Below are 23,068 nucleotides of genomic sequence, written 5' to 3'. Positions count from 1 at the left end.
TTATTATATACTGATTTAGTCTTCTACTTTAAAATTTGTAGTGAATTCATCCCGGTTGTGAAAAGTATTATCCAAATTTAATAAAATTGATTACAAATATTAAGTATTATATAACGAAGAATGATAATTAGTTTTGATAGAGTTTTTCATAGTAAAAACAAATGTATTAGATCTTCACTGACATGTCAATATTTCTATATAACTATAAGTTTGAATTTGATATTCACATCAGAAGTGAATCACTATTCCTATCCTATAGTCAAAAAAAAAATAAATGAAACCCAAGAAAAATGCAATAAAATGCCACTTTACATTAATATAATATGAATAGTAACCATCTTAATTCATTTATTAATGAGTGTGAAATTTTTACTTATTAACTTAAATAATGTACATGTTTTTATTATTTTTTTTCAAAAAATCTCGGTCAACATTTTATCAATGTTTCCCCAATTGTTTTTTTTTTCTTTTTCCCTTCCAACACAATATTGTCTGTGAATGTTTTTCCAGCAGCTAGGGTTTTGAGCAGCCCATTCTAAGACCCAAGGCCCACTGGGCTCCCTAACACCAGGAAATCGAAAGGAAAAGCCCAAAACATGGAGGAAAAGAAAGAAAAAAAAATTAAGCCCAAAACATGGAGGAAAAGAAAAAAAAAAATTAATGGCCCATGCAGGTCTCGAACCTGCGACCTTCGCGTTATTAGCACGACGCTCTAACCAGCTGAGCTAATAGGCCATGTTGATAGGGGTCAAAAAATAATTATATATTCAATATCAAACGATATGATAGATTTATGGATTGATCCTGAGTGAAGAAGATAATGAAATCCAATGGAAAGCATAACAGGGAGCGAATTGGCCGGTTTCGCAGTGGGGGCTCTCCTCGTTTGCGCCTCCATTTCTGCCCCTAGAATCGACGCTTTCATCTCTTCTTCTCAGCGCAGGTTTTGTTCTGTTCTTCCCATTTTCACTTCTCAAAGCTCATTTACATGTTTTCATTTTCTGGGTCTTCTTCAATTCCCAAAATTTTTTGGGTTATGTGTGATGATCTGATGAAGGAACCCAAATTGAACAAAACCCATGACTTCAATTCATTTAGGTTTTTGTTTGATTGAGTCTGTTTGTTAGCTACTGGTTTAAGGATTAGGCATTTGTGGATAAGAAACCCAAATTGGTTTCCACTTTATGATTTATGCTTTTTGGTTGCGTCTAGTACTTATACATTGAAAGTTTCCATGTATTAATGGGGAAAAGTCGGATTTCCAATGGAAGAAAAAGAGAATTCAAACTATGGATTGGGATTGCTGTTGTTCATATCTGATAATTGCACTTTTTAATGGATTGATCGTGTATCGTTTAGATGTTATAGGAAGGTGGCTCTATCCTAGTATTCATGAGAGTCTCCTCCTTTCATTGAACCTCAACCCTCTATGTTACTCATTCATCCCTTCCATTGGAGATATTATTTGAGATACACTAGAACAATGCTGACTTGTGATTGTACATAGAGAATTTACAATCTGTATTTTGAACTTCACTCGAATGTTGAAAACATATTGAATGATTATTATGGAGTGGATATTTTTCTAACATGACTATAACTCAGCGATAATTGACTTATACTCGTTCTTTTGAGTTCTTGTTCAAATGAAGATACTCACATTTGTTGTAGTAGGGTTCTCATTAGATAATTTTTTTGTCTTCCCTTATACTCGATTAAGGATTTACTTCCTAAAAGACTAAATTATCATTTTGGTCCCTGTATTTTAGGTTTCATTTCATTTTATTCCTTATACTTCGTCCAAATTTAGTCAATGTATTTTCAATAACTCTTAAATTTTGTCATTTGAAGTTATTGTTTATCAAATTTGATTAAATACTAATGTGAATATGGTTTCAAAGTTTTAAATTTAGTGAGGAGAAGTTAATAGGGTCTAGATGTTTTTGTTTTAAGAAAAAACAACAATAAACTATAGTAATAGGAACTGTTTTAAAGATTCATTGAAAGTAACTGTACATTTGAAAGTGTGGTTGATTATGATGAATGTGATTTGACTATGTTCTCTATTTGGACAGATCCTTGGGCATGTGCAAGAGATGTGGTGACCTGAGGATGATAGCATGTTCAAAATGTAAAGGAGTTGGATCAATCAAATCAGGTGGACTGTTCGGCGTTAACATTCTTGCTGAGTTTTACGAATCATTTGGCAAAGACGAGTCGAATGCGCCTTCCATCCCATGCACGAGGTGCAATGCCAAAGGTCGCTTCCAATGTCCAGATTGCTGCTCTCAAATGACATGAACTTGATCATTGTTCTTGGGCATTTAGAAATGAAACTTTTGATCATTTCATTCTGATGCTCCCTCCCATGTAATGAAAATGTACCAATTATAGCTTCTTCTATCAGAGTTTAACTCATCATTTTCTCTTCTCTCCCCTTCCTTTTTTACTAGTTTTGAAGCAACTGCACAAAGTTGAAATTCCACAAATGCCAGATAAGGTGATGAAGATTTCAACTTCAAACAGATTTTTTAAACTTTTTCCCTATTTGGGTCTGTGAAAAAGACCTGTCTTTGCTAAAGAGAAGCCAAACTAAAAGAATTTAGAAGAATTTAAGCAACAATGTTCTTCCCATTAATACTTTGTAACGCTTACCATGAATTAAGAAGAAATTTTATTTTATTTCCTTTTCCATTAACGCTCAATTTCATCTAATTCTGTCCTCAAATTAAGTGTTCAATTGGTAAATTTTCAAAACTACATTAAAATTTTGAGACAGTTGCAAATATAGACATTAGACCCAAAATATTAGTAGATATAACGTAATGTAAAAAAAAAATTGCAACTATGGTCATATTTAAATAGTCTATCAGTAGTCTATCGTAATAGACCATATCACTAGTAAAAGTCTATCACTGATAGATTTATCTATATTTGCATTTTTTTTAAATGATGTTATACACTTGTTATTATTCCTAAAAATGCTACCAATTACAATTATCCTAATTTTTTTTATCTCATTTCATCTATTTATGTCTTTTTTCTTTTAATTAATTTGATCATTAATAGCTTCGTAAAAGGACTATCTTTCTTGGCTTAAATCGTGTTAATTCTTAAAAATTTAATGTTTTTAATTGTATTCTTAGACAGGTAATCGAGATGTTCTAGATGCAAATTAAAATAGTGCACATAGCAACTAGTGAGGGCCAAATTATTTACCCACTATCCTTTATTTTTTTGCACTTTATTTTTTATCCACACAAAACCCCCCATATATCGTTATAACTAGAATATGAACTTAACGAAGCATATCTCGCGCTTCCTGTAAATAGACTCACTTTTACCACTAATACTACTTCTAGGTAGTACTGGTTGTATTAGAATTATAAATGTATTTGGGGTTGAATACCCACAATAGCGTTTGGACCACATCAATCATTCTGAAATAACTTTTAAATCCATACATAAAAATGTAAAATCAATTTTAAAAGTTTGGAACCAAACATCAATATGATTATATAGATATATCCAGAATCACTTATTAAATTTGTTCTGATGTGCAAAAGCTATTAGATACCAACTTCTAGATCTTAGCTTTCCTAAATATCGGGTACCTTCCTTCCCTAATCATTTACCAATCTCAAATTTATCATTCCATATTAATTTACTTTCTCACATCTATTCTCAAATTTAATTGATTCAATTCCATATAACAATTATTATTTTAAAAAAATTATCAAACAATTTAGACTAAAGAAAATTAGTTACAATTCAAATCATATAAATTATTAAATAATTATATTATAATAAATTATAAACTAAATATCAATATAATGATAATCTACTTTGCTTCATTAACTAAATTACACAAATTTACTATTAACATATCAAAAACATACTGTAAGGATTTTTTTAGAACACAATTACCAGTAATTATTTTAAATCAACAATCTTAGATTAAGTCTTTCTCCATTACTCTCAAACATGCCTGAAACCTTACTTAGTCTTATTTATTTATGATATTGTATAAGAATCACATAATGAAAAAAAAAAAAAAAAAAAAAAAAAAAAAGTTGTAACTGAAAAGATAAAATGTACCCACCTAAGATAATTAGTAAAAAAATTTGGGTATAATATTTGGATAATTAGGAAGTCTAATAATGGCATCCAGGTAAGGATGCCATATTCATAAAGAAGTTAGTGGGGGAAGAGATGTGATTAATTTCCTAAGAAGGAGAAGATGAAACAAAAAGTGGGTATGATTGGGACCAAACAAAATGGGAAAAAATGGAAAATTCATTAAAGTGAACCCAAAAAACAAAAATGACAGTGATTGCATTGCTCTTATAGCAAGCAAATTGATGAAAGGAACTGATTGCTTTGCTCAAACTTGATTATATGCTTCTTCTTTTTTATTTTTTCAAAAAGAAAAAAAAAATCTTGTTTTTGAAACTTTGCCATTAAAAATTCAATTAGTGAAGTTGAAGATAGGAATATTTGCATCAAAGTTTTGATATTTAGTTCACTTGAGATCTCAAAAGCTGATCTTTTTGCACTTTGAATGGATAGCTAACAATAACAAAGAACTATGAAATTGTGATTGGTTTTATTTTAGTGTTTCATCCACTTATATATATATATATATTAAATAATAGTACATTTAGTAATTATGGGTTGTTTTTCTAATTAGTACATATGAACTTTAGTTTTTACTTGGGGCAAGTGTTGCCATTTTTATCATAAATTTCTGGTTTTGCAATTTTTACTTAAGATTTGAACTAAAGTGTTGTAATTTAAAAATAAAAACAAAAAAACAAAGAAATGATTACTTTATGATTAAGAAATTGATGATACTACAGAGATTGATATTATTAGAGTTGAACTTCTGTTAGAAAATTTTCTATTAAGTTTTTTCTAATCATCAACTCCTATGAAGCATAGACACAGATACGATTACACGATATGGATACGATTAGATACGACAATTCGTCAATTTCTAAAAAACTAAGATATGGATACAGATACGTCTAAGGATACATCATTTTTTTATATTTTTTAAATATATATTTTTAAAAAACGAGGATAATGATACATTAAAGATATATTTTTTTAAAAAAAAAAAATCTAAGATATAGATAAATTTAGCATACAAGTTAATAACAATAGCAAAAATAGAATACAAACACTGAAATACAATACAAAAAAAAAATCTAAGATGTTGAAGTATAATAGTTAATAAAATGCAATAGAAAAGTGACTCATATTACAAAGAAGAAGAAGATTAGAGGGAGAAATATGAAGATAAACGAAGAACTTTTTCATAGAATTGTTGAAGATATCCAAATGATTTTGTAACGACCTGATCCTTACATACTGTCCAACCGCTACGACATGCATGCTTAGACTTTTCTATTATGAGATGAGTTTTGGTAAAAATCTCAAAAGAACATATCTAATATTTTATTAATTAAGTAAAAAAACTATATTTAGTTTATTTTACAAAATACCAGGATCCATAAAACACTAGCTTAGTGATACAAAAATGCATATGCCTATAACAGTGAGTTTGATGGTTGGCCATTTAAGGGACGTCCAGTTCTGCCACCTACGCTGTGTCCTTACCTACAAAGTCTGTAAAAATATGATGAGTATATAATATACTCAGTAAGTAGTTCTCACATAGGATAGTGACCAAATGTACAATCACATGCAACATGTTCTGAAAACATATGATTGGGACCGAAAACATATAATAACATGTGGTGGTCGGTTATGCTTCTAACGTAAATTTCTCCGCCCTGATAGGAAGATGAGGACTTAGGCGGAAACTAACCCATCTGATGATTAGCGGGTTATGCAGTCAGCAGTCAGTAGGGCCAGAGTCGCATCCAACATCAACCATTAACATAAATGTAAGATTGGACTAGAGGGGTGCAATCATACATACCCTGCTAGTCCCTAGCATAATCTTGACATAGAATTGGGTCTAGAGGGGTGCAACCATACATACCCTGCTAGCCCTAGAAGCATAACCTTTATCTAATTAAAATTTAATCTTATGAACAAACAGAATGCATGGGGTTCCTTGTCGATAAACGTGTTTTAAACATGTAATGCAACATAATAATAACATAATTATGCAACATATTAAAGGTACACTACTATGAAACACTTAAACTACTTACCTTGACTGTGATCCTAGTTATTTCTTATTATTCCTTATGGTTTAATCAGTAGAGCTTTCCCTTTTAAATCAAAAGGAAATTTGGGCAGCACTTCCCTTGCATTTTCTCCTTTAAACTAACAGAATTACTTCACCCTTTTCACACGATTTTTACTATTGAGTTTAACTTCCAGCCAAAAGCCTCCTATTTGTAGCCGTTTCCAACTCTTCTCTGTGTGACAACTCATCCTATAAATGGCTTCTTTAAAATTACTTAGGCTTAAGAATTTCTCTTAATAAGACACCTAATTTTGGCTAACGTTTGCCCTTATGTCTTCAACCTTTGTTTGTATTCAATTTTAGGGTTCTCCATGTATAATCTATAAGATCGTGGCCAAATTCAATGCACCATGCTTCTGTCCAAATCTCGCTCTCTTTGTTCTCAGAATCTCACTCTCTCCAGCTTTCTCGTTGGTTTGGCTCTCGTGACTCTCGCTCTCTCCCACTGTCTCGCTGAGAATCTCGCTCTCTCCACTCTCGCTCTCTCCAATCTCGCTAGTTTTTCACGCGTGGGTTGCCTTCACTGCTTGTGGATTCCACTTCCCCTTTTTTAACACTTTCCAATTTTAAGAGTATATGGGCAATTAATTCGCCTCCAATTCTTCCAATGAGTAATGCCCAAACAAAAAGTTATCTACTGCCATTTGTCTCCTGAATTAGCTAGCGTCCAACTTCTAATTAATCCTCTCTGATTCTGCCCCCTTATTCATTATTTTTGGATAATTAATAAATTTCTTATTTTTTTTCCAATTCTAAATTTTCACCCGATTTTCCTATTAAGTTTATATATTTTTCATTCTTAATTATATATTTTATTTGTTTTCCTGATTTCTAAATTAGGGTTAGGGTATTACATTTACCATCCCTTTAAATAAAATTTCGTCTTGCTTAACATTTGACATTTAATTTCCTGTAGTGTATGCGTACAAATTTGGGTTGTTACATTCTTCCCCCCTTAAGAACTTTCGTGCTCGAAAGTTTCTTGGTTCTTAAATAGATATAGGTATTTGACTTCCATCTCTTCTTCTTGTTCCCATGTAGCTTCTTCTACTTGTTGATTTCTCCAAAGAACCTTCACTAAACTTATTTCCCGCTTACGAAGTGACTTCTTCTCTCTTGCTAGGATGCAAACTGGTGTCTCTTCATATTCCAAGTTTTCATTTATTTGTAGAGGTTCATAATTTACTACATGTGATGGGTCAAACACGTATTTTCGAAGCATCGATACATGAAAGACATTATATATTATAGAAAGGGTGGGTGGTAGTGCTAATCGATAAGCTATTTGGCCAATACGTTCTAATATTTCAAAGGGTCCAATAAAGCGGGGGATAAGTTTGCCTTAATGTAGGTCTTGCAATTAACTGTGCTATTTGAATTGTGAAGGTTTCTGGTATTAGTGAGATCTCAGTTCTTTCAAGGTCATCATTATGTGTTTGGAGATGGTACTTAAGGTTGCTGTATGAGCTGACTTTCTGCTAAGAGCATCAGCAACAATGTTAGCTTTTCCTGGATGATAGAGGATCTCACAGTCATAGCCTTTGACTAATTCTAACCATCTTCGTTGCCTCATATTTAACTATTTCTGGGTAAAGAAGTACTTAAGGTTTTTATGATCTATATAAATTTGGATCTTTTTCCCATATAAGTAATGTCTCCATATCTTTAAGGCAAAGACTAGGCAGCTAACTCCAAGTTATGAACGGGATAATTTTGTTCATAAGGTTTTAGTTGTCTTGAAGCATATGCTATTACCTTTTCGTGTTGCATCAATACACAACCAAGCCCCTTCTTCGATGCGTCACTGTACACAGTTAAACCCCCTGATTCGTCAGGTATAGTGAGAATAGGGGTTGTGGTCAACTTTTCTTTTAGTTCCTAGAAGCTTTGCTCACATGCTTGATTCCAGACAAAAGGATTATTCTTCTTGGTGAGGTTAGTTAAGGGTAATGCTATACTTGAGAAATTCTTCACAGATCGTCTATAATATCCTGCTAATCCAAGGAAGCTTCGCACTTCGCTGATTGTTGTTGGGCGAGGCCACTTGTTAACTATTTCAATTTTAGCAGGATCCACTGAAATTCTTTCTTGCTTTACGATATGCCCTAGGTAGGTGACTTGTCGCGTCCAATACTCACACTTGGAGAATTTGGCATACAACTTTTCATTTCTTAATATGGAAAGGACGTCCCTAAGATGTTTTTCATGTTCTGCCTCAGACTTGGAATAGACCAAAATATCATCTATAAATACGATCACGAAGTTATCAAAATAGTCCTTAAAAATTCTATTCATCAAGTCCATGAAGGCTGCTGGGGCATTCATTAATCCAAAGGGCATCACAATGAATTCATAATACCCATATCTTGTTCGGAAAGAAATCTTGGGTATATTAGACTCCTTGATTCGTAGTTGATGATATCCAAATCGTAAGTCTATTTTGGAGAATACTGAGGCTCCTTGTAATTGGTCAATAGGTCATCAATGCGTGGGAGTGGGTACTTATTCTTTATTGTCAACTTATTCAACTCCCGATAATCTATACTACATAAACGCATTGATCCATCCTTTTTCTAAAAAAATAAGATAGGTGCTCCCCATGGAGACACGCTACGGCGTATAAATCCCTTATCTAACAATTCTTGTAATTGTATTTTGAGTTCTTTTAATTCCACGGGTGCCATTTTATATGGTGCTTTAGATATTGGTTTAGCTCTGGGAATTAGATCTATACAAAATTCTATTTCTTGACTAGGTGGTAAACCTTGTAGCTCTTCTGGGAATACATCTTCAAATTCTCTTATTACAAGAATGGTCTTAATTTAATCCTTTTGGTCTCGTAAATCCACTACACTTGCTAAATATGCCCAAGCCCCATGGCTGAGCAAATGTTTAGTTTTTAAGACTGAAATTATTCTTGGGGCTGATTGTGTATTAGAACTCTTAAACTTAAACTTGGTTCCTGTTGAAAAGATGAATATGACCACTTTATTATGGCAATCTATGCTTACATAGTTTGCTACTAACCAGTCCATACCTAGTATTATGTCAAAATCACTTATGTCTAGGATGATAAGGGTCACCCCTATTTTTTGTCCTGATATTGACAATTCACAGTTTTCTACTACTGAGTGGGCCAACATAGATACTCCGACAGAAGTAGCTACAGATAAAATGTAGCCTAAGGGCTTTGATGTTAATTGAGCATGTTGTGAAAATATTGTAGAGATGACTAGAGCCCGAATCAAATAAAGTGAAGGCATAATACCCGAGGATGGGTAATGTACCTGTAATAACTGCATCTTGATCCTCTGCCTCTTGACGTGTAACAGCAAACACCCGTCCTTTCTGTTGTTGGGTAACCTTGTTACTAGAGGCTGGGTGGTCTGGGCAGTTGATACTTGGTTGATGAGCTTTGGGCAAGCCTTTGCATAGTGACCCGTCTAGCCGCAATTGAAAAACACCCCTAAGTTCCGAAGACATTGCCCCTGATGGTGTTTTCCACAATTTATGCACTTAGGATATGTGAATGTTTGACTCTTCTGTTGTGACTATACGCCCAGAGCGCTTTGGAAATTTTTTTCTTACCGTTGTGAACGTTGGAAGCCTTGTTGGGTGAATTTCCTTTTTTAATTTGGCATGAATCCTCGTTCAGAAGTTGAGGTTTTGGCAGCAAGATCTACTTCCATGAGTAAGGCCGACTCGAGGGCAAAGGCATACTCTTTGTGTCGAAAAGCAGTAACAATGCCTCGAATGCTTTCTCTTAATCCCCAAATAAACCTTTCTACATTCTTCTCTTCTATGTCCACTAGTTGAGGGACAAAGTGGGACAAGAGATCAAATTTCCGTTCATACTCTGCCACCGAAATGCTCTCTTGAAGATTAAGAAATTCCACTTCCTTTTGATATCTCACTGTCAAAGGGAAATACTTGTTGTAAAAAGCCTGATTGAATTGCTGCCATGAGACTGTACCTTTGATTGTTCTTTTTGTGGATTCCCACCAGAACTTTGTATCGCCTCTTAATATGAAGGTGGCACAATTTACTTTTTGTTCTTCTGGGATGTTCATGTGGCGGAAAACAGTTTCTATTTCTATTATCCAATTCTCTGCTATAATTGGATCCACAGATGATCCATCAAATGTTGAAGGATTGAACTTCCTGAATTCTCGAATGATCTTCGAATCATTTGTATCGTTGGTTATTGGTGTGGTAGACAAGGTTGTGTTTCCATTACTCATATTTTGTATTAGTATTTGTAGCGCCTCTGGTGTAAGTAACACGTAAGGCATCTGTCCATGTCCTTGATTTTGATCCCTTGTGGATTCACTTTGAGGTCTGCCTTGTCGTATTGGAACCCTTGGTGGTGGCATCTAGTACACACATTTTATTTTCATAATAAGGAAGCGATCTAATTTTATTTATTTATTTATTTATTTTTAACTCATACCTTATGTTTACTTAGTTATTTATGTTTGAAAATTTCACTTACTAGCGTATTTGGCATAACTGTGAGCATCACTTAACAAGCCGAACCATCAAACACCACGACTCTTCTAATTGGTAGAGCCTACTTGGCTCAAATGCGCTAATACCAACCTATAACGACCGGATCCTTACATACTATGGTCCGAGCGCTACGACATGCATGCTTAGACTTTTCTATTATGAGATGAGTTTTGGTAAAAATCTCAAAAGAACATATAGAAAATTAGGTAAAAAAACTATATAAAAAGTTTATTTTACAAAACACCAGGATCCATAAAACACTAGCGTTGTGATACAAAAATGCATATGCCTATAACAGTGAGTTTGATGGTTGGCCATTTGAGCGACGTCCAGTTCTGCCACCTACGTTGTGCCCTTACCTACAAAGTCTATATAAATAGGATGAGTATATAATATACCCAGTAAGTAGTTCTCACATAGGGTAGTGACCAAATGCACAATCACATGTAACATGTTTTGAAAACATATGATTAGGACAGAAAACATATAATAACATGTGGTGATCGGTTATGCTTCTAACGTAAATTTCTCCACCCTGATAAAAAGATGAAGACTTAGGCAGAAACTAACCCATCTGATGATTAGCGGGTTATGCAGTCAGTAGGGTCAGAGTCGCATCCAACATCAACCATTAACATAAATGTAAGATTGGACTAGAGGGGTGCAATCATACATACCCTGCTAGTCCCTAGCATAATCTTGACATAGAATTGGGTCTAGAGGGGTGCAACCATACATGCCCTGCTAGCCCTAGAAGCATAACCTTTATCTAATTAAAATTTAATCTTATGAACAAACATAATGCATGGGGTCCCTTGTCGACAAACGTGTTTTAAACATGTTATGCAACATAACAATAACATAATTATGCAACATATTAAAGGTACACTACCATGAAACACTTAAAGAGAGGGTGAGATAAACTACTTACCTTGACTACGATCCTAGTTATTCCTTATTATTCCTTATGGTTTAATCAGTAGAGCTTTCCCTCTTAAATCAGAAGGAAATTTGGGCAGCACTTCCATTGCGTTTCCTTCTTCTAACTAACAAAATTACTTCACTTTTTTCACACGATTTTTACTACTGAGTTTTTTTTGAGAATGAGTTTAACTTCCAGCCCAAAGCCTCCTATTTATAGCCGTTTCCAACTCTTTTCTGTGTGACAACTCATCCTACAAATGGCTTCTTTAAAATTACTTAGGTTTAAGAATTTCTCTTAATAAGACACCTAATTTTGGCTAACGTTTGCCCTTACGTCTTCAACCTTTGTTTGTATTCAATTTTAGAGTTCTCCATGTATAATCTATAAGATCGTGGCCAAATTCAACGCATAATCCACGCTTCTGTCCAAATTTCGCTCTCTTTGTTCTCAGAATCTCGCTATCTCTAGCTTTCTCACTAGTTTGGCTCTCGTGACTCTCGCTCTCGCTCTTGCTCTCATTCTCGCTCTCATGGCTCCCGCTCTCTCCCACTGTCTCGCTGAGAATCTCGCTCTCTCCACTCTCGCTCTCTCCAATTTTCTCTCCAATCTCGCTAGTTTTTCACGCGTGGGTTACCTTCACTGCTTGTGGATTCTACTTCCCCCTTTTTAACTCTTTCCAATTTTAAGAGTATATGGGCAATTAATTCGCCTCCAATTCTTCCAATGAGCAGTGCCCAAACAAAAAGTTATCTACTGCTCTTTGTCTCCTGAATTAGCTAGCGTCCAACTTCTAATTAATTCTCCATGATTCTGCCCTCTTATTCATTATTTTTGGATAATTAATAAATTTCTTATTTTTTTTTCAATTCTAAATTTCCACCTGATTTTCCTATTAAGTTTATATATTTTTCATTCTTAATTATATATTTTATTTGTTTTCCTGCTTTCTAAATTAGGGTTAGGGTATTACATTTACCCTCCCTTTAAATAAAATTTCGTCCTGCTTAACATTTGACATTTAATTTCCTATAGGATATACGTACAAATTTGGGTTGTTACAGATTTATATTTTGGTGGACTTTGAGGGGACTCAAATATGAAGATGAAAATTAGATGATTCTAGGATTTGGTCTTTTATTTATTTTTTTCTTTTTAGTTTTGGACTCGAGTAGTAAGCTTTTTAAATAGGTTGCCTAGTTTTAGATTGGGAAAGATTAGATGAGTTGTTTGTCTTTTTTTCTTTAAAAAAAAGTATGTGTAGAAATAGATACGTCAAATCGGAAGTATCTGGAAGTATCGGTATCAAAGTATATGTGCTTCATAGGTCAATGCATTTACTTCGTTTAGGCTTAATTTTTTATATTTGCTTGTCTCTGTGTGTTTTTTTTTAATAATGCAATTGGTATGCTTTTTGAGATTTATACTCTTTTTTCCCTTTTTTTTTTTTAGATTCAGTTTGGATTGTTGTAGCTTTTAAATAATTATTAATATTTACATTCTTAAAAACCAAACAATTGTAAATGAATTAAATAAGTATTTGGTAAATTTTAAACTTAAAAGGTGAAAAAGATTATAAAATAAATATATAATAGGAATTTTTAATTGTTAGTTAGGAGAGGTATGAGATTTCACCTTCAATGGAGGAAAATTATAAGATTGGAGTAACATTTATTAACCTTATCTAATTTTAGAGATGAAATTGATTTTTTTTCCTCCCTGTTTTTAATTTTTTTTAAGAAATGCTTGATTATTTATGTTCAGATATTTTATTATAAAAAAATAGTGTAGATGTAACACATGATACAAATGTCAAGTATAAAGTCTGTAATAAAGATAACTAATAAACAATATAACGTAATATCAAAAAATAATAACTAAGATAGAGAGATATAAAAATTGGCAACCCAATTCATTGCAATATCAAGTACGTTCAGGGGCTGTGAGTCTAGTGAAAAGAAACTTCATTATATAAAGAGTTTAGCAATTATAACGAAGTACATATGTAAAAAATATCTCTTCATTAACTTATATACAACTTACTCTTTAATTTCAACTTAGACTCTTCCTAAGTTTGAGATCCCTAACTTCTACAATAATGCTTCTCCAAGCTAACTTAGACTCCTCCTATTTTTGAAATTCATATAGGAAATGTTGATAGAGATTCCTTCTTCTTCTTTCTTTTTTTTTTAAAAAAAAAAAAAAAAAATCAACAATAAACTTGACCATTGACTAAATGTAAAATTCTATTTAACTAAAATTGAACGAGACACCCAAAATATATGAATTAAACTAGTATTTTAACCTTCTTTTTATTATTATTATAATGGAGGTGATTAGATTTTTCAAGATATAAGAGAAACTTATATTTTTCTTTGAAGATTCTCACATCAAGTGAACAACTTCCACAAAGTTCCTCTCCCCATGTTTGAACCACTACCTATGTGAACATTTTGAAAGAGATTTATTTGAAAGAATGAAAATTGTCTTCCTCTCTTCCAATTCCACATGCCCAATAGCCAATAGAAGAGGGAGAGAAAAAGGAAATTTTCAATAGAGACAATAGTCAAGGAAATCTTTCACTTTAGTTTCTATTAGCCTGGACTTCCATGCCACTCACATCAATCCTTCATAAGATTAAACTAAATTTCTCAAGTGAAATTAATGAGAATCTCTTAAAATCTTTCAATATGGACATGATTGATCTTTCTTTTAAAGAAAATACATGGTTATTGGTTCTTATCAAAAGTTGGATGTAGATAAGAAGATGAAGATGAAGTGTGAGAGAGTAAGATTTTTCCTCCTTATTAATTGGTATTGTCATTGAAGTGTTAATTTGATGATACGTTTACGTCAAAGTGTGGTCATTTCTCTCCCTTATCTCTTGTTTTATTCTACGAAGAGATGTTATATTCTTACTCAACAAGCATCTTTCCAAGATGAAAATAAATAAATGACTAAAAAATCAACAAGTTATTTACCAACACGTATTGATAATCTATTTCTTGTTTGTGGCAAGCTTTTCTTTTTCCAAATGAAGAAGTGAAGAAAAGAGCAAAATAAAAGACGTATTTAGGTTAAGCTTCGAGACATAAAGTAACTTCAAAAAAATTGGCAATCATGTTTAGCCCCAAAACTAAGGTTATGAGACTAAAGAAATACACCTAAAAACCCTATAGTTCCTAAGGTGGACAAACAAAAAAATAATGATAATAACTGCCTCAAAAAAGGAAAAACAAAATGAATAACATGAGTTACCTTTAAGTGAGTGTGGAAGGCTGTTAGAAAAACAAACATGATTGAAATAACAAGGTGATTCACCCCCACAAAACACAGATGTCACACAAAGAGTCCTAACAATCACAGAGACAACTAATAAAGTATAGACAATAAATTAAAAGAATAACATAGAGTTTGGTAACCCAGTTCGACAATATATTGCCTATGTCCAGGGGCAATGTGTCTGAGAAGATTCAATAATATGAAAAGTAAGCGTTTACTACAGACCATTTAGGTTATTACTTAAGGTCGAAGCCGTATCTGTAGTTACCTTTGAGTGTGGAAGGCCGTATCCGTAGTGTCATCAAGATAAGGTATCCCTCCTTTATCCATATACTACAGACCATTTAGGTTATTACTTAAGGCATGATCCACTTGTATGTCTCACATACATGCTTAAGTTTACATGAAATAATCACGAAACTTAATTTATTGGATATGAGTAAATGTAAATAAAATAACACTTATTTTATTATTAACAATCACTAGAAGAAATTCGGGCTTTATTGTCGGTTTTAGACCGACATTAAAGGGCTTTAATATCGATTGGCAACCAACATTAAAGGTAATGTATTAAAGGCCTTTAATGTCGATTTTAAACCAACATTAAAGGCCTTTAGTAACACCTATATTGCAGCCTTCAATGTCGGTTGCAACCGACATTGAAAGTCTTGCAAGCGACATTAAAGGTCTTTAGTGATTAAAGGTCTTTAATGTCGATTGCAACCGACATTGAAGGTTTTTTTTTTAATTCTTAACCGACATTGAAGCCTGAATCTATCCGTTTTTTTTTTTTTAAATTCTGTTGCCGAATCCATTTTTTGGTCAAATAAGTTAAAAACGACATTATATGTCTCGTGTTGGGTCAGAAAATGTCCGTCATTTTTTTATATTAAAGAGTATAAAAAAAATTGCATGGCAAGCCCATCAATATTTGTCTTCCACCTATGAATTTATCCACAAACAAGAATCAATATTTCCAATCCATTACATATACTCATCAATATTTGTCTTCCACCTATGAATTTATCCACAAACAAAAATCACAATATCAGAACCAGACTTTCATAGAATACTTACACCAAAGGCATCATTTCTCTCATTCATAAATATCTAGTACTAATTCCATGAATAAACTAGAATCACAATACCATAAATACAGCTTTCAATGATAAACAGATCATGTCTTCCACCTATGAATTTATCCACAAACAAAAATCACAATACCAGAACCGGACTTTCATAGAATACTTACACCAAGCCATCATTTCTCTCAATCACAAATATCTAGTACTAATTCCATGAATAAACCAGAATTACAATACCATAAATACAGCTTTCAATGATAAATAGATCATGTCTTCTACCTATGAATTTATCCATAAATAAGAATCACAATACCAGAACCAGACTTTCATAGAATACTTACACCAAAGTCATCATTTCTCTTATTCACAAATCTCTAGTACTAATTCCATGAATAAACCAGAATCACAATACCATAAATACAACTTTCAATTATAAACAGATCATGTCTTCCACCTATGAATTTATCCACAAACAAGAATCACAATACCAGAACCGGACTTTCATAGAATACTTACACCAAGCCATCATTTCTCTCAATCACAAATATCTAGTACTAATTCCATGAATAAACCAGAATTACAATACCATAAATACAGCTTTCAATGATAAATAGATCATGTCTTCTACCTATGAATTTATCCATAAATAAGAATCACAATACCAGAACCAGACTTTCATAGAATACTTACACCAAAGTCATCATTTCTCTTATTCACAAATCTCTAGTACTAATTCCATGAATAAACCAGAATCACAATACCATAAATACAACTTTCAATTATAAACAGATCATGTCTTCCACCTATGAATTTATCCACAAACAAGAATCACAATACCAGAACCGGACTTTCATAGAATACTTACACCAAGCCATCATTTCTCTCATTCACAAATATCTAATACTAATTCCATGAATAAACCAGAATCACAATACCATAAATACAACTTTCAATGATAAACAGATCATGTCTTCTACCTATGAATTTATCCACAAATAAAAATCACAATACCAGAACCAGACTTTCATAGAATACTTACACCAAAGCCATCATTTCTTTCATTCACAAATATCAAGTAGTACTAATTCCATGAATAAACAAGAATTACAATACCAGTATCACAATACCATGAATACAACTTCCAATAATAAACAGATCATGTTTTCCACCTATGAATTTATCCACGAATTCATTCTAAGCTAGCATTTACATTCTATTGAGACAAAAAAACAAGAATTACATCCTTACACAAATCGGCCAACAAAACTTACCCATTAGGTCTGAATTACGTCGATCTCTCCTTGCGTATATGCATCTTTTGTATTGAACTACAAAAGGAAAAAAAAGATCAATTCAACATAAGTTTACGTCCATCTATTAAATTAAAGCTAGCACTATATAAAAAATAAATAATTAATGTGTACAAACTGTTTATAAACTACGAGACCACCGAGAGAATTAGGATACTAATCACAACATTATCGTGATCAGTTAGGACACATGATAGATGTCAAAAAGTACATGTTTTTACCATCTATTTTTATTACTTTTTACAAGTAAAAAGACATTACTTTATGTGACATGTTGACCCGAGATGACTTAAATTGGGTAAAAGAAGCAAGCGCACGTCTTTGAACTGTCTAAAGATAGATTTTACTATTTTGGACTGATTTTACTTAAGTTTTTTCCTGTTTTGCAGAAATTTGTCATCATGCCGTCGTATTGACTTGGACCACGTGCCCACATCGAAAACCCTAATTTACCAGATCATGTCCAATCATTCAAATATGCTTCCTTTTCGATCCAAAGCTGTTTTGCAACATCAAAATTTTCTAAGAGACATTCAGAACATGATTTTCGGTCATCTCTCAACCACTTTGGCCTATATAAGAGGATGGAAGCCTCCTGGATCATCATTCATCACTCATTTGAAGAAATACCACAAAATTATTCTTTAATTTTTTTAAGAACAAAAGTTCTTCTAAATAGATGGCTTGTTTAGGTCAACCCTATATGTGAGAACGAGTTATAGAATGGGATTCACCTAGAGAGCACCTTAGTTTGGTGGCCTCATTCAAAGCCCTTGTTTACTATTTTTTTTGTTTTTATTATTTAGTTTTTTGTTGTATTTATTTTCATTTTTCTATTATTCCATCATTTTCCTACATTGTAACTCATGGTATTTTTTATTTAATGAAGTCTATTCATTCTTATCTAATTATGGGCTAAGTTTTCTAAGGGATTCAATCATATGGATATGCCCTAAGACCTTATGGCTTGAGCATATGCTAACTCATCATGTTGCCTTAGCCTTTACATTTTCTTTGTTGATTTTATTGTAATCTTGTTAAGTTAAACTAATCACTTAATTTAACATACTAGTGAAGTCAGGTTATGACATAAACTGATTTCATAAAGGAATGTAGGACTAAAAGTCTAGAAATAGGATTCTCATGTAGCCTTAGAAATAAGGTACACCATAGGATAAAGAAATGCATGAAATTAATCTAAGATTCGGCTAACCACATAAATATAGGATTAGCTACTTGGGCTCCTAAAGGAACTTTATAAAAAAAAACCTAAATAGGAGGAGTTTTCTATTCATGATAAGTCATTGACGACATGATGCGGCTGCATAGCTCAAGACATATTGGTTGAAAGTTAACTATATGCTTCCATCGTCCATTTATTTTAATATTCTGCATGTTACTCAAAACCACCCATTTTATTGATTACCCCTAGGTTTGCATCGAAAAACTCTTTCTTAGAACAATTGAATTGCATAAATAGTCGCTTAGGTTACGATATTTGAAATTCTCCTAAGTTTATTACTTATTGACGGTGTATGTTTGCACTAGATCATTCTTATCTATATTTTTATCAAACATATACATTTTGTCGATTAAGCTTTTAGTGCCCTTTCAAATTCATTTTTTTTTTTTAGAAATTTCGATTAGATTGGAACCACAATGTCTCGTTCTCATAAGCTCTAATCTCGGTTTGCTTTTCTCTTGGAGGATGATCTTACTGCATAAGCAAAAGAGCCTATTCCTTTTGAATTAGATTCATTGTTCAAAATGATCCACAGACTAAACTCACACGCCATTGCAATTGAATGTACAATTGCAAAATTGACCAACACACTGGAAAATATATGTAGCAGTAACAATGCATCTATTGCTCCTAAATATAAACTTTTTGATACATTTTGTTTTGATTTTTGCAAAAAATACTTTTTGTGAAAGATGTCCATATTCTTCAATGTCTTGTGTTTATTGTAGAGGAAAACATGTATTTAAAAATTGTCCTTATAATCCCAACTCTTGGTGTTATGTAGGGCAAGAAGATAGTCAAATTTTATTGAATCCTTTCCGAATGAGCATAAGAAAGGATGGAATGAATACCTTAAGACTTCATGGGAACCTTAACTAGACGGTGGTATCCTAAACAATGCTTCAATTGCAACATGTACATGTCTAGCATGAAGCACAAGTGTCAACCAATATTGAATAGCTCGTTAAGGAAAATAAAGCGAACATAGGTGATAAGATTGAAAGTGAAGCAAGATCTCAACCTCTCTCCCCCTTATCGCTTTAGTTTGGAAATTAGTTTAGTGAAATAATTATCACGCTTCCCAGCTAATCAACTCGATCTTGCTGCTAATACTACCCAGTATTAGTAGTTGTATTGATATGTAATTATAAATATTATTTGATCGTAAGAATCATAGACAAGTTCTTGCTTTCACATCCTGCAGTGTCGACCAATGTTGCCCCATTTCTTCAACCCAAGAGCATCACGACGCCCTAGGGAATGTCGCGATATTGCGCTTTCGAGCCTAGACACTATTTTGTTGGGCATTTTAGTCTTTTTGCATGCTTTTTAGCTTGATTCCTCCAATTTACCTTGAAATGCTTTGTTTAGCTACAAGACTAAAATGTCCCAAAGGCTTCTCAAGCTCAATTTATTACAATTAAAAAAATTTAACCCTAAATCTCCTTACAAATAAGATGATTTAGGCTAGAAAAGATATCTGTTTATAGATCAATCACATATAAAATAATTAAATAATATATTAAGTACAAAGCTATAGGACACAAATTTCAATAGTTTGACATAGAAAAATTTGATGGAATGATCAACTTTGACTTGTGGTTACAAGTCAAGGATGTGTCGTTACAATCTGGGTTATACAAAGCTTTAAAAGGAAGATCAAGTAGTGATGCTTCTGAAGAATTTAAGCGGTGATGGTATCTAGTGAAACCCAATAGTGGTTCCAACAAAGGTTATAAGAAGCCCAACACGAGAATAAGATTGGGAGAAAATGAATTTTAAAAGCTACAAATGTAATAAGACTGAATTTGGTTAAGAATATTCTTTCAAATGTGTATGGTATTGCGATAGCCAAATAGCTTCGGGAGAAGCTCGAAATATTGTATTACGCATTGCAGATAGAGTAAGATATAAAAGTTTATCATATATGTGTTCTCAATAATATTGTTTTTGAGCTGGAGGAGATTAAAGTAAAGATATATAAGGCATTCAAACTCATTTTGAATGGATCTAATCTCATGTGGAAGCGTGTAAACATTGGTGTCGTTGATTTTAATTTAGGGTATCCAAGAAAAATAGAGAAAAACATACAAATAAGTACAGTACATGATAAATATACATCAATAGGAGTTAAGCTTGAAGATTGTCTTTAAATTGTTTCATCTCTACACGAACTCCCATGAACACCACCACTCAACTATTTGTTATTCTCAGGCAAGGATCTGAATTATGGGATGCAAAAAACTTCTTGGAATAAAAAAGAGTGGTAAAAAAAAGAGATTTGTTCTCTGTATCTTAAGGAAATGAGAGATCTTAAAAAATATAAAATACTCCACACACACTAAAATAAAAAAAACTTTTTGCATTTTTTTATGTGAAAGAGAGAGGAGGGGAGTTATAGTAACTCCTCATTCACGTTAAACAATAACTCCCCCCCCACCACCACCAATTGGGAGTTAATCAATTTTTCAACATATAAATTAAAATTTAATTTAATTTAATTAAAAAAATAATTATTTAATTGAATATATATATATATCATTTTTAAATAAACTCTTATTTTAATCATATTTCATATAACCTAGAGTTGTCACGTGAATCTTATTCATATTAATTTTAACCTATAATTTTTATATGAATCTCATTTATATAATTAATATTTGAATCTTATTCAAATATATCTCTCTCTTATATTATATAGTTTAATTTCAAATCTCATTCAAAATTAACATTATATTAATTGTATGCTACAAAATCAATTTACATTCCTTTATTTAATTTGAACAATTCAAATTATTCCAAGACCAATTAATCCTTGTTTTACCTTCAGTGAGTTAGCAACGGGACTAAATGGACTTAGAAATTAGAAACTCTAATAATACAATATTAAATTAATTAAACTCTGTAATTAAATTAATCAACATTCATTAACTGTAGAGACCCACAACTACACTCTTCGCATTGTAGAATATTTCTCTGTCCATGAATATAACCATTACCAGTAAGTCAATCCTTTACGAATTGTTCGTAATTACAACTGGGTCAAAATAACTCTTTAATCCCTAAAATTACCTCTTACTCCTTAAGTCTCATTGATCCTCTAATTAACAACCTGTTATAGTCCTACCACAAACAAACCCTCTTGGACCAATAAAAGGTAGAGGCCCCTTGTTCAAGACTTGAAGTCAACACTTAAGGGAGTAATTTATCTACTTACCCTAAAGGCAGGAATGACTGAGTTCCATCTTATATAGCTATGTTCTCAGCTCCCTACTTGAACAAATCCCCAAAATGGTAAGTTTATTGAGTCGCCCGACGCATGCCACTCTCACCCATACAAATCAAAGGACTACCCTCATAAACATGAGTTTATAACTCACTCTGGATTGATGTCGAGTTACTTGTGGTCATCCCTTAAAATGTTAATCTCTTCAATCAATGGTGTTATAAAGAGAAATTAATCATTTCTCAGTCTGGTCTTTACAAACTCTTTGTATTGTATAGGACATCTTCACTCGAATGTCTCCAAATGAACGATTTGAATCACATCGTTTGTAAAACTTATATTATTTGTAAAATTCACAAAGTGGACCATATCTATAGTGTCATTATGAGAAGACGCCCAACCTTATCCATATACTAGAGACCATTTCAGTTATTACTTGACTATAATCCTGAAGGATCTCATTGAAGAGAACCTTGAGTGGAAGCGGGATTGTCCCAATTCCCACTTTTCACAAAAAGAAATTTTAATAGAAAAGAAAGACAAATTATGCATTTACTTAAATTACAGCTTGTTTAATAAAAAAAAAAAGGTTTTAGAAACCTTTATCTTTGAAGACAAATTTTCAAGTATCCCTTGAACAGGAAATGAGCACTACCACGATGGCGATCTTGGTATTCTCAGGTAGAGAACCCAGAAGTGGTAGGTTTTGGCTATTTTGGAATGAGGTAATGAATTCAGAGAAGAGAGGAGAAAGAGGAATTTTAATTGATCTCTAACAACAATTCTCTATCAGAATGTTTCGGTCTCTCACCTAGTGAAGAAGAAGACTCTCTCCTTTCACAAGCCAAAAATCATTAAAAAAAAAAAAAAAAACAACCCACATAGAACTCCCTCCCAAATTCAAATAAAATAATAAAATTAATTTATATAAAAAAAATTAATATATATAAATATGATAACTTACTTATCATAATGTATATATTAAACTACATGTTATATCAAATATAGCTTATAAACTATAGTTTTAATATTGTATCACATACAATATAACCTATAGTTTCTTTTCTCTCAATATAAATCACATTTATATTAAATTTAACAATTATGAATCTAATTCATATAAGTAATATTTGAATCTTATTCAAATATTTATTTCCTCTCATAAATGCAATAATGTATTAAATACATTATAATAATTATATCATATATAATTAAAATAATTTAATTATTCAAATATATAATAAATCCCTCAATTAATTTAAACAATT

General features: G+C 32.3%; 1 protein-coding gene and 1 non-coding gene across 2 annotated transcripts; one reads left to right on the top strand and one right to left on the bottom strand.

Moving 5' to 3' along the window:
* Positions 1 to 661: 661 nt before the first annotated feature.
* Positions 662 to 735, bottom strand: TRNAI-AAU (transfer RNA isoleucine (anticodon AAU)). Its single transcript has one exon. It is a non-coding gene; the product is annotated as a tRNA-Ile (tRNA).
* Positions 736 to 782: 47 nt separating this feature from the next.
* LOC120088085 (chaperone) lies at positions 783 to 2,431 on the top strand. The gene is made up of 2 exons (XM_039045139.2): positions 783 to 943; positions 2,076 to 2,431. The coding sequence occupies exons 1-2, from the start codon at positions 831 to 833 to the stop codon at positions 2,299 to 2,301; spliced, it is 339 nt and encodes a 112-aa protein (XP_038901067.1). The 5' UTR covers positions 783 to 830; the 3' UTR covers positions 2,302 to 2,431.
* The last annotated feature ends 20,637 nt before the right edge of the window (positions 2,432 to 23,068 follow it).

Source organism: Benincasa hispida, chromosome 1 (genome assembly GCF_027475165.1).
Source record: "Benincasa hispida cultivar pf3 chromosome 1, pf3_genome.v1.1, whole genome shotgun sequence".
Taxonomy (NCBI): Eukaryota; Viridiplantae; Streptophyta; class Magnoliopsida; order Cucurbitales; family Cucurbitaceae; genus Benincasa; species Benincasa hispida.
Note: the sequence above shows the minus strand (reverse complement) of the source record. Positions and strands in the feature narration are given on the sequence as shown.